Source organism: Camelus bactrianus, chromosome 8, assembly GCF_048773025.1.
Source record: "Camelus bactrianus isolate YW-2024 breed Bactrian camel chromosome 8, ASM4877302v1, whole genome shotgun sequence".
In the NCBI taxonomy this organism is placed as follows: Eukaryota; Metazoa; Chordata; class Mammalia; order Artiodactyla; family Camelidae; genus Camelus; species Camelus bactrianus.
In genome coordinates, this window is record NC_133546.1 from 2,404,185 (window position 1) to 2,417,201 (window position 13,017).

The following is a 13,017-nucleotide window of genomic DNA, read 5'->3' on the forward strand; positions in this document are numbered from 1 at the left end:
AGAGGAACAAAGCTGGAGGGGCTTTTGTCCCTGCACGCGGCATTCCGAGCGGCACAGACACCGAGAAGCACGCAGGTTCCCATGTCGGATGTCATAGTACGAGTCTGCTGTGTGTTTCTACGACACTCTGCTGTGCCACCCGCTCTGACATTCTTAAAATATCCCCAGATGAATCTTCAGTCACTGTCGTTCATGTAAACCCCTTGAGTTCCGCCAAACGTTTCTTGAGTTTTTGGACCATTGTCACATTTTAGATAGATCATTCACGATCTGCTCTATGGGAAACAAATCCTGTTGGAATGATTTCAGTGTTCACAGCTCTTTACAGAATTTATTTACCGAAAACTTGGCATGGCAGCCTAGCTACTTTGTCTTATTTAAGCTTTCAGTCAGAGCCACTATAAAATAAGGTGGAAAAGAGTAACAAACATGATCACAATCACATGTAAAAATGAGCAGATGGGTGCCCTGCATGACACAGCTTGTCACTTGTGTACGGGCGGGCTGTGGGGCCTGCGGAACGCCTGGGCACGTTTTGTTTACTGAGGGTATTTCGTGGCATAACTGTATGGAATGTCCTTTCCGTAAAATAGATTTTAAGATGTAGATTTTTATTGGCCCTTCATTGGAGTGTCTCTGTCGCCACTGGGTGAGCTTAATGAAATTACTCCAGGTAAATTAAATGTATTGACTGGTTCCCTGTAAGCTATATCACTGTCAAATAGAACCTGCAGTACATTTATGGAAGTAAAACACTGCAGAAAAATGTGAGAACCAGCAAATTTACACATTCATTTTGAACAGATTCATTTTTTCACCTTGCACAGTGCTTTCTGGATGGAAGTGACCCTGGACAGAAACATGCATGGCGCCCAGAGTGGGAGCCAGAGATCTGGAGACATTTGTCATCTCTTTTGGCTTTTAACTCGCATCCAAAAGGAGTTTGATGGGTTTAGCCTAAGTTTTCTATAACGTACTGTCACATGCAGACCTTTCTCAGGAGTGCGAGGTGTGCAGTCACTGAGATGCATGGGAGGCAAAATCGAGGGGGTCGTCCTTGCAGGTCAGAGGTGACAGTGCGATGGCCCTCCCGGGATGTGGGCACTTAGACCCTGGGCACTGACACTGGACATCCTACAGGTGAGGGCTGTGTGCTTTCTAAACAAGCACAGTTTCAGTGCTTTTAGCTCAAAAGTAGCAATTTGGTGGTTTCCTTGGACTAACTCATGTGCAGTATGATCCTGTGAAAGAACACAAAATAGAGGGAAACTTACCAAGTGAAAGAGAAATGAAGAAAATAACCCCACTTACAGTTGCACCAAGAATAAAACACCTATAAATACAATGCAATCAAGGAGGTGAAAGGCCTGCGTACTGAAAATTACAAGACGTTAGTGAAAGAAACGAAGACGCAAATAAATGGAAAGCTATTCCACACTCATGGGTTGGAAGAATCAATATTGTTAAACTGTCCATGCTGCCCAAAGTGATCTGCAGATGCAGTGCCATCTCTATAAAATTCCAATGGCATTTTTCAAAGAAATAGAACAAATAATCCTAAGATTTATATGGAACCCCCCAAAAAACCCAAATAGCCAAAGCAATCTTGAGAAATAAGAACAAAACTGGAGGCATCACAGTCCCTGATTTCAAACTCTGTAGCAAAGCTGTAGTAACTAAAACAGCATGGTGTTGGCATAAAAACAGACATAAAGATCACTAGAGCAGGATAGAGAACACAGAAATAAATCCATATATGGTCAGTTCACTTACAGCAAAGCAGCCAAGAATGTAGAATGCAGAAAGGACAGTCTCTTTAATAAGTGGCTGGAAAAACTGGACAGCCATGTGCAAAAGAATGAGATGAACCACCATCTTACACAAAAATTAACTCGAAATGGGTTAAAGACTTGAATGTTAAGTCTTTATGTTAGGTCTTTAATCTGTATCAATACACAGTGGAATATTACTCAGCCATAAAAAGAATGAAATCTTCCCATTTGTGACAATATGCATGGACCTGGAGAGCGTTAAGCTAAGTGAAATAAGTCACACAGAGAAAGACAAATACAGTGTGATCTCACATATATGTGCACTCTAAAAACAAAACAAAACAAAACAAGCTCATAGATACGGAGAACAGATAGGTGGTTTCCAGATCTAGGAGGTAGGGGATGGGAGAAATGGGTTAAAAAAAAAAATTGCTATATCTTAATTAGAATTGATGTGGAAATACTTGCTTTGTTTTTCCAAGTTCAGTATGTGTATATGCTTTAATTCTATTTTCCCCAAGTGAATTTTTTGTGAATAAACACAGTGAACAATCAAATTAAATTGAAAGTAAGTTCTGAGAAAGCCTGGAGAATAAAAATGTAGTGAAATGTTTTTCCTTCAAATTATTATCCCCAGCAAAGTACAAGAAAAATCTGTTCTAAAACCAGTTTATTTTTACACTGCTGCATTTGATAGCTTCTACTGTTCAGGAGGCCTTTGTCCCTCTACCCTGTAAGTTGGATGGATAATGATGTTCCTTACGTAAGAACTCGAAAAGGTTCTTTCAACATATTCTGGCTTTTAAAGTTAAGGTGGAAATCACAGCTAGCGTTTATGATGGTGCAATTTTTTTACTGTCTGTTTATTTTTTGGCACTTTTTCCACAGGGAAAATAAATGCCTATTAAATTTTGTATATGTTTCAATTATGCTGTGAATTTGGTAAAAACTAATTGCTTGCTATGAAACTTGTGAGTAAAAAATAACACTCACAGATCCATGACACACTGAAGTTTGTGAGATGCAATTTGTGCTTGAAAGCTGACTGCGCTCTCATCGATGCCAACTCATGAGGCCCCTGGTGCCCAGCTGCTGGCAACAGGCGTGCGATGGGTTAGTAGGTGGTGATTTTAACAACCTTTCACTCTCCTTAGAAGTTTGCTTGTATTGGATATGTCTCTGTCCAAATCAAAAGGCTTTATTTAGAAAAATTCATGTCCAACTTAGTAGGGAACTATATTCAGTATCATGTAGTAACCTGTAATGAAAAAGACTATGAAAATGAAGATATGCGTGTACATGTGTGACTGAAACGTGATGCTGTGCACCAAAAATTGACACAACGTTGTAAACTGACTGTACTTCAATTAAAAAGAAAAAAACCCTGCTCCATAGGAGCCGGCCTAACAGGTCCAAATAACCCCCGACGGCCTGCAGTCGTGATGGGCGCTGGCCTGCGTTCCCCCATGTCTCTCGTGCTGGGCCCTTGCGCCCCGGGCTGCACCTGCCCAGCCAAGGGGAGAGTCAGGTGATGATTCCTGGACTGGTGTGCATCCAGGCCTGCTTCCACGTGACGGAATTGAAGCGTCCTGTACAGGAAAGGTTCTCAGTGATGCCAGCTGCCCCACCAGGTAGCAGCCGACCTCTCATCTGTGGCCTGACATTCTGCTCGGTCTCTTCCTGGGATTGTAGGAAACACTGAATCCCACCCCGGGGGAGTAAAAACTGCAGAGAGGGGACATCCGCTCTCTCGTAGGGGGGCAAGGTGGACGGGTGTGTCCAGGTGGGTGTGGGGCCGGGGCCGGGGCTGGTGGGGAAGGCTGGGAGGTCAGAGAGGCCAGGGGCTGTTGGGCTGGGCACCCAGGGAGGGCTCAGGCTCCTGCATCTGTGCTCCTGCCACTTGTCTCCCAGGGCGGATTTCTTTAGTGAGAAAGGTAGATGATATCAAAAGTAAATGGATATTTGAGTGAATTTTCAAATAGAGACGCACAGGCAGTGTGTACATGCGGTGGGGGTGTTTTAATTGCTGTTTTGTGTCTTTAACCATCTAAAGGTTTAACATCCCCACTCCTCCCTGCACCAGACATAGCATCCAGTCCTCGCCCAGCTGGCTTTGGACCCCCCAGGGGCAGGTGAGCCCCAGCAGAGAGGGGGCTGGGCTGTTCTCTCACCCCAGGGGAGACGCACCCCCACCAAGAACGATGCTGACCTGTGGCAGCCCTTGGTGGGAACTGTCGATGGAAACGATCAATAAACTATTTATAATAGGAACAGAAAAGAGTTTTATTTGAGGCAAACGGCAGAAGACTCCCGGTGCACGCTGACGTAGCTGGGCCCGGAGGCCCTGCATTTCAGGAGGCGTCCCCACGCGGTCAGGTGCAGCCTGTCCCCAGAGGACCAGCTCTGCGAAACCCCACCTCTGCACGGGAGCCGGGTGGCCAGGGGGAGTGCTGAAGCAGAGGTTTCTGGAGAGAAGCGAGAATTGTGTCCCAGTGAGAGCCAGGTCTTCTTACTAACAGAAGGAGCACGAGGTGAGCGGTCCGGGGGTCGGGAGCCTGGGCTCCAGCCCCGCCTCGTCCCGTCTGCGACTCAGGTCACTTCACTCTGCTTTTGAGTCGTTTATTCGTCTGAAATGAACTGACTGATGTCCTCGCGGGCTCCCTTTCATGTGAAAATTGTACTCTTCCAAGTCAGTCAGTGGAAGGATTTCTATCTGTAAAGAGAAACGGGGATTCTTATTGATAAAGAGACAACAACCCATCAGTTTTGGGGTTTTTTGGTTCATCTGGGCCTGGGTGGTGTTTTGAGCTCTTTAACTTTCCTCAGGTGAACTGTTCAGGAACAAAAAAAAAACCTACAAAAGAAGCTTTCGTAAGTGAAGTGGTGAGACGCTTCCAGATGTGGCAAGAACAAACCGAAAGCAACAGCAAACGCACTGGGTGATCAGTCGCTGTCAATAAAAACGGGAGCTGGCCTTTTTTCCCTGCAAAGCTCCACTTCTCATGACAGACAGAACAAACAGGAAATGAACAATCTTGCTGCTATGAAGTGCTTTCCATCTTGGCAAGCGGTACCTGCTGTTGCTGAATTTGGCAAGTCTCGACTCCAAGCCGAAGCCAGTGCTGGAGATCGTTGCTCTCGGTACGTTTTGGAGCGGCCCGCTCAGGCTCCGCGGCCCGGACAAGCACGGAACCTGTGGTCATGCTTCGACGTTTTAACGTGGAGACAAAAAACTCACATGAGCTACTATAATTCTCCAACGGGTAACTTCACCCTTGGGTTTTAAGTCTCCCCTCCAGGGAGAAATGAGAAGTCGTCAAGCTTTTATAGACAGTCAGCCCGCGGACGCGGAAGCCCTGCTCGCGGAGCGGGTGTGTGACGTTGGTGGCTTTTGCTGATCCCTTGGTTGTTGGGGAGGCGAGCGGTGTTATTAGGGAAGCGGTGGGTTTTTACAGGATTTGCTCCATCTTGGTTTGTTAGTTTGAAATCATCCTTATCTGGGGGTAAGAAGAGGACCCCACCTCGGAACTCTTCCTAGTCGTCCTCAGCGTCTTAATGAGAGTGTTATATTCTACAGTAAAAAATTTACAAACCTTCCTTTGCATAAAGGTACTCGTGTATTTTGCTACCTCGGAAAGTCCTGCGCGTCCAGCTGCCTGCTGAATTCGCATGATCTCCTGCAGTTACTTTGTCTTTCCCTATCTCCATTTCACTGTTGTATTCATGTGAGGTTATATTTGAAATACCCTTGTGGGCCGCCATGGGTCAGTGCGTCAGGACGTGTGGAAAGACGCCCGTCGATGGCGGGACGTGCGGAGTCCGGGTTTCACCTGTCTGGGTGGCCGAGATGCCTGATGATCTGTGCCTTTGCCCAAGTGTGTCCTGATCCGACCGAGTAGACGTGGTTTGATTTGAGTTTATTAGAACTGAAAATCTTTTGCCTTTGAACGTTTATTAAGGTTCTTTTTAAAGTTATCTTTAATTTTATTTCAAAGTTGGTAAAATCCCGGACCACTTCCCTGCCCGGCTTAATGGCTGTAGATGGGACTCCACCCTCTCAGGCTCTCCCAGGAACTTCAGTGTTTATGGTAATGACCGTGGGCATCTCAGGAAAGACTTACCGGGACAGTCAATGTAATAAAACCCATGTGGGCTTTGTGGAGACCAGCTCACTCTGTACCGAGCCTAGCACACAGGATGCTCCTGCCACCGAGGTGCCCGGAGGCACATGGCCGCCTCCCTGGCAGGTTTCTGTTGCTCCGCCCTTTGGTGACATGCTGTCCTTGCCCCCGAGAAGGACACATTCCCCCTGCAAGCCTTGCTGTGCTCCACGGCAGCAGATCCCGCATCGCCTCTGAGATCGCGGAGTGATGCCTGCGTCCATGCGCACGGAACATGCAGTTCTCAGGGCACTTACCAGAAGGAAGCCGCCACTTCTCTGCAGCGCGTGAGGTGTAACAGGTGGCATGATGTGCAGCTGGGCTTCGTCGGGCCGGCGTGGTCTCTGAAACGGACTTCCTGCATCTGGTGCAGCTTGAGGGTGGAGGAGGCCCCCCTCCTTCCTCATGGTTCCTGACAGTCCTGGGGCACCCTGGGCACTGGTGGCATTGCTGGCCCCTGTGAAGGGGGAGGGGCTGTTTGTGCAGAGCCTGTCCCCTCTCCTACCCCGCACCCTTGGTGCCCTGCCCGAGTGGACTCCTTTCCCCGCGTTCCCCCTGCAGGTGGGCAGTGGTGAGACCCAGAGGTGTGGCCGGAGGTGAACCAGGGCCGTGGCAGCTCTGGTCTTGCGCCCTGTACGTGTGCGACGCCGTGCGGTCCTTAGCAGTGGGGATGGGTGTGAGCCCTGCCGCTCCTCAGGCGCTTGGCAGCTGGAGGGACAGGAGCGCAGGCAGGTCCCGCTCCACACCCTGCATCCCTGGCACGAAACACTGCCCGGGGCCGGAGGGTCAGCCCTGAGCCCTTAACAAAGGGACCGACTGCCGAGACAGCCGATAAGAGATGCACTCGGCCAAGCTGTTTCGTATGTGACCCGTGAAAGTCCTCTCAGCCCTCCAGGGAGCTGCTCCCGGGGCAGAGCTGAAGGTGACCTTTCTGGGAAACCTGACAAAGTGAACGTCCCTCCACCGTCAGGACGGCCGGCTGCAGGCCACCACTGTCCGTCTGCTGCGGGGACGATTCCTCGAGGACACCGATCATTTTTAAATTAATTTAGTTTTTTTTTTTTAATTGAACTATAGTCAGTTTACAATGTTGTGTAAATTTCTGGTGTATAGCATATAATGCTTCAGTCATACATATACATACCTATATTCATCTTCATATTCTTTCTTGTTTATTATAGGTTACGGCAAGATATTGAATATATATTCTGTGCTATACAGAAGAAACTTGTTTATATACAGTATTGTTTAGAGATATATATGTATATACTAGTTAGTATCTGCAAATCTCAAACTCCCAATTTATCCCTTCCCCACCCCTTTTCACCCCTGGTAACCATAAGTTTGTTCTCTATGAGTCTGTCTCTGTTTTGTAAATAAGTTCACTTATGTCTTTTTTTTAGATTCCACATATAGGTGATCTCATATGGTATTTTTCTTTCTCTGTCTGACTTACTTCACTTAGAATGATGATCTCCAGGTCCATCCATGTTGCTGCAAATGGCATTATTTTATTCTTTCTTACGGCTGAGTAGTATTCCATTGTATAAATATACCACAGCTTCTTTACCCAGTCATCTGTCGATGGACACTTAGGTTGTTTCCATGTCTTGGCTGTTGTAAATAGTGCTGCTGTGAACATTGGGGTGCTTGTATCTTTTCTCTTTTTTCTTTTTTTGTGTTGATTTCTGGTGTACACCATGGTGATTCATTATAGGTTATTCTAAGATATTGAATATAGTTCCCTGAGCTGTACATTAGAACCTTGTTTATAAATTAACTTAGTTTTGTAAGATGTTTTTGTTCTTAGTGTAAAATCAGTAGCTATGTGCGCTTGTGTCAGAAGCTGGGAATACTTTCCTTCTTTTCACCAGCACTTACTAACTAATACGTGGAAAACACGACACCAGGATGCAGAAGATGATCAAGAAAATTAGAACCGTCATAAATCCAACCACTCAGACCTCAATACATGACATTTGGGACCGTTTTCACTCTTTCTGAAGGAGAAACCTGCATAGGAATTTTGCTATAATTCTGAACATAGAATTTTGTGTCCTTTTAAAAAACCAAATATTTAGTATCAGTATGTTCCCATGTCATTAAATGTTATCGTAAGTGAATTTTATTTTATATATGAAGGTTCATTGTGTGTCTTTTATTTATTTAAACAATTAGAGAATATTAGCTGTTTTTTTCCCTGATGTATTTCACTGTACATGATGCTGAAGTGGCGCCCTTCCGTGTGAGTGTTTGTCCCTGCCTCTGATTATTTCCAAAAATTTTAAAAGTGAAATCACTTTTTTGAAGATTAAGGTTTTTGGAACAAAGGTGCCAAATTGCTTTCCAGAACGAGAGTTTACTCTCACTTTTCTCTGACAGTTGCCAGCAGGTAATCACTAAATTTGGGGAAATATTAGATATTTGTATTTTCAGCATCTTGGCTAACTAGACAGACAAAAAAAAAGTGTCATCTATTTAATTTTATCTCTGTGATATCTGGTGAGACTACCTTAAAAAATATGTTCCTTGAGTATCTAATTTCCTTGTATGTAAACTGTCTCGTCTCTCCACTGACCACTTTTTCTTTTGGGGTGAACACGCCCTACACACACACAAACACACACACACACACACACACACACACTATTGCTTTGTTTCAAAGTATTTTCCCTGTTTGTCACGAGCCTTTCAGTGTTGTTTTGGGGCCTCTAACGTCTAGAACTTTTCCTGTTGTGGGATCTCTTCCTGCTTCAGACTTCCTTCTCCCCGCGCTGAAAGCCGGACGTCTTCACTTCTGCTTTTCCGTGCGGTGTGTGTGCCTTTACCTTAAACCCCCCGAAGGCGTTTGGTATCTGGGTCGGCCGGAAGTGCCTTCAGTCCCGGATCCTCAGGCAGTTCTGGTTTGGTCGTGCTAGTTTGAGCTGCGTGTATACTGTGAAAGGACCCCCTCACCGTGCCCTCCGCCTCCTGGACCGGAGGTGCCCCTGCCCTCAGGCGTCCCAGGCGCTGTCGGTGCAGATGAGGCCACCGCGGCTGGAGGAGCTCCGCTTCCGCGCTGTGCTCTCTCCCCAGGCGAGCTGGCTTTTACATTAAGACAAGGGAAATGGGGTTCTCCGCCATTTCTCCGCAGACCCTTGGTGAATCCATGTTCATCACAGTTGTCCGAGAGAGGTGTCGGCTCCTGTGCACTGCGGTCTGGGAAGGTCTCCGTGTCCTGTGCGTCGCTGGCTTTCCTCTGCGCGGGCCGTCCGGCGGGGACTGGGCTGGGTCTCCGCCAGCTCCGCTCAGCGACGCGGTGAGGTGCACGTCGTGTTACAGCCAACTGCTGACGCGGCGCGCTCTGTTTTGAGCCAGCCTCCTGATCAGAAATGATTTTCTTGGGTACCTGGTACTGCTAACACGTCAGAACCTCTGCCTAGTTAATTTGCCCAAGTCTACGTTCTTACATTAGATTGGAGCCCTGGGAAGTGGACCAGAATTAGCATCTTTTCCTTTTTTCCCCTCTGGGCGCTGCTGATCTCTCACTGTCTCCCTCCCTTAGCCAGCTGTCTTTTGCTCTGGTTTGAGTCACCAGTGTGAATCTTCTGGTTGTGGTCTCACCGTGCCCAGGACTGTGGGTTGAAAGCACGTGCCATGACCGTGTCCAGGCTGGCAGTGGGGAGCGGGGTGGACAGGGCTGCAGGCTGGCGGCCAAGGACCCGGGCCATCACGTCTCCAATCCTGCTTTAGCAAGAACCTCAGCTTTGCCACAGTGGATGTGCCCCTTCGTCAATCCAATTGAAGAGTCTGTTTTCATAGGTTGCAAAAAAGGTCTTTGCAGAAGAGTCTGACGAGGACCCCTGCTGTTTTAATGTCTTTCTAATTTACCTCAGTAGCTCGTGGTGGATTTTTTGTTCATTAATTCATGGACCCATTCTCAAAGCTGTTTTCAGCGTCAAGTAAGTTCCTTCTGGGCCAGTAATTTCCTTCACTTACATCTGCCATCTGCTGTGCAAAGAGGACTTTCCTCTTGTGAGTCATTGGAATCTGAGTGGAAGTCCCTTTGGCTCAGCCCACTCTGTGATGTGACAGCCTGTGCTCCCCCTGGCCCTCGGCCTCTGGGCGGCTGGCTGTGTGACCTTGTGCCGTCCTTGAGAATCTCTGGGCCCAGATGGGTGCAGGAGGGAGGAGGGAGAGCTCTCCTTCCAGCCTCTAAAGAGGGGGGGCCCCTCACCCAGAGGCCCGAGGACCGGAAATGACCAGAGCTTTTTCACGTGGAAGGCTTGGGGACATTCCAGGCCAGCACTGGGCAGTGTTCAGAAACTGAGGAGACCGGACACAAGGGAGGGCTTGCGGGGACGACAGAGCTTTGTGCAGAGAGACGTCATCATCCCCACCTGGTGGGTTCTGCTTTCACAGGGATCCCCACAGGTGATGCTTCCGAATCATCCAGAGACAGGACCCCCAGCCGCATTTGGGGCGGAAGCTCCGGCCCCAGTGGGGATGTACCCACAGGGACGTTGTCAGGGTGACAGAGGAGAGGCAGGCGGGGCGGGGAAGAGGGGAGCAGGCTGATCCACCGCTGCACAGGCTTCTCAGGCTGGGACCCGGCACAGGCAAGGGCCCCTTTGCAGATGCTGGGAAACAGCTGGTGGACACTTTCAGGGGAAGACATTCCAGAAATGATGCTCATGTAGGCTCCTCCTAAAAGGGAAGGTGGCCTCGTCCTGCAACAACGGCGGGGAGAGGACGTCGGGTTCAGGAGTGGAGGAGTGGTCTGTCCTCATCCCGGGCCAGCACCGATGATGCTCTAACTTGTTACATAGCTCAGGCGTAATGTGTAGGTTAATCCCTAAATTTGAACCTGCGTTTATGTGAACAACCTCCCATTCTTTATCCCAACCCCAGTTCCCGATGTCTCTTGAGAGGCGGTTACCAGGGCTGCACAGCAGTTTGACACTGAGACAGGAAACCGTCCCTCCTGGCATCTCCCGAGATAGTCCCAGGTGACTCTGGACCCATTTGGAATCCTGTCCCTGCACATTGTCAGAGCTCGCCATCCTCAAGGACACTGTCTGGGGCCTGAGTCCCCCAGTCCGGGCTGGGTCTCCCCAGGCTGTGACACCACCTGTCCGGGTTGGCGCCGGGCTCCTCCGGCCGGAAGTTGCCTGGCTCGTGGCATCAACTGCCGATTCAGGTCTGAGCCATCTGGGCTTGGCTCTTCTCTCCGGCGAGACCCCAGCACAGCTGAGGAGTGGAGAGCTGGCCGCAGGCGTGGCAGGGATGGGCCAGGCCCGTTTGGGGAGCAGTTACTGTGCAGTTCGTAGGGCTCCGGCCATGCACACACAGGGAAGCCCCTCCAGACAGGCTGTGGGGAGGACCCCCTTGACCCTGACCTTCACCGATACCGCCCAGGGCCACTGCCAGCGCAGGCGTTTGGAACCCAGGGACCAATCAGCCAGATAAAACACACATCTCGAGCCTCTGAGAAAAGCCAAAAGTACAGTGCAAGAGAGAGAATTTGGGACTTTAATTTTTAAAGCCAGTTCATCCACGTTGTCGTGACTGTCTTTCAGCTTAAAGAGCGAGCCTCTCCCCAGTCTGAGTGTAATGACCTGAAATTGGTAGTAAATTCAGTTATTTGGAGGGAGGAGATGCAGGGGAACCAGAATCGCTCAGCGGGTGCCCGAGCAGCGTGTCGCCCTGACTCTGGTCTTGTCTCACGGGCCCCGACGGGCGGGACCAGCCTTAGGATTGTTAAGCTTTTATGAAGAGCCTCATGCGAACTGTTAACCTAGAGTCACTGCTTAGATCCATTTTAGTGTTAGAACAAAGTTGGTTTCTCTGAAGCACATCTCCTTTGTGCAAAACTGTTTTATACTTTGGAAACTGAAGTGTGGCTTTTAGGGAGATTTTTGTAGAAGACTCATTTCCCTTTCTCTTTTGGACGTTAGGGACTTCCTCGGGAGCCGTGAGAGGATAAGTGATTCCCACGGGGCAGTTTCTCTTTCTTAAAACCCCGTAATATTGAAATCCTGGCGGGTGAGGAGGCTCTGCTCACTCTCACGAGCCTCAGGCAGGATTCAGTCGGCAGGAGGGTGAATGATCCTAAAAGCAGCCCTCCCCGCTTCATCCCACAGCCTCTGGGTGTCCGCCCTGTTCCCGCTGCGGCCTCTCCCTGGGTAACTCAGTCCCGGTTCTCAGTCGTCACGGAAAGGACCACAGCCCCACACGGACGGCTCAGATCTGCGAGGGTTCGCGTATCCCAGAGCCCCCTCCTCTCCCTGACACCCGGGTCTCCTGCAACGAGGGCTGGCCACTTGGGGACACTGAGGAAAGGCCATTGTCGGCCACGGTAGACGGACACCCCAGTGGTGACCAGAACCAGGTGACCTCGAGGAGAAAATGTGTGCGCACATGCCCAGCGTGGAGGAAAATCCATTTCAGTTACTGTTAGTGCTGCGGAAATCACAGTCCTGGGCTTCTCTTTGTAGAATGGGCGGCGGTTGAGCACCGTTCCCTTGGGGAGAGCGAGGGCTCGGGTCGGGGACGCGGCCTGGGTGAGTAAAAACACGGTGTTGAGCTGAGAAATGCCTCCTGAAGGACCACAGGACAGGCCACCTGCACAGTGACCTGAATGACCACTGGTGGCGTTTCTTGGGGCGTATGCTTGGGGGAGGGTCAGGGAAGAAGAGAGATGATAAAATACACAGTTGTATGAACAGCACAGACTCAGGCCAGGAGGCCGACCGTTCCCTTCTCGGTGGGGGGAGGGGGTGCACACGAGCCAGTCCCGCCCGCAGCGCCTGGCCCCTGCCCCTGGCACCTGGGATGTTGGTGACAACTGCATTCTCTCTTTCTCCCGCTGCCAGTTCCCTGTGACCGTGGACGTGTGTTTTGTGGTCTCCACCCCCGACAAATCCCCCTGTGCGTGTCAAGACCCTGATTCCTACCTGAATTCTGATCAGGTGTTTCAAGGGACTCGCATGGGAGGCGTCGTCTGCCCTGTGCTGCCTTGTGACACAAGGTCTCAGGAGGTTCGCTTCTTCCAGGACAGAGCGGCGTCTCTCGTCGCGAGGGTAAGGAGCTCGCTGTGTCTTCCT

The 13,017-nt window shown here is 49.5% G+C and overlaps 1 protein-coding gene across 14 annotated transcripts in view; it reads left to right on the forward strand.

Annotated features, from left to right (window-relative positions):
• The window catches only part of RPS6KA2 (ribosomal protein S6 kinase A2), a 375,962-nt gene that overhangs the window by 261,152 nt on the left and 101,793 nt on the right, over positions 1–13,017 (forward strand). The window contains exon 1 of one of the 14 annotated variants that reach the window (XM_074368016.1): positions 12,865–12,993. The exons of the other annotated variants lie outside the window; for them this stretch is intronic. Within the exon in view, the coding sequence (XP_074224117.1) occupies positions 12,901–12,993 (93 nt within the window). The 5' untranslated portion in view covers positions 12,865–12,900. Of the gene's footprint in view, positions 1–12,864; positions 12,994–13,017 lie in introns of those variants that run through there. 14 annotated transcript variants of the gene reach the window in all.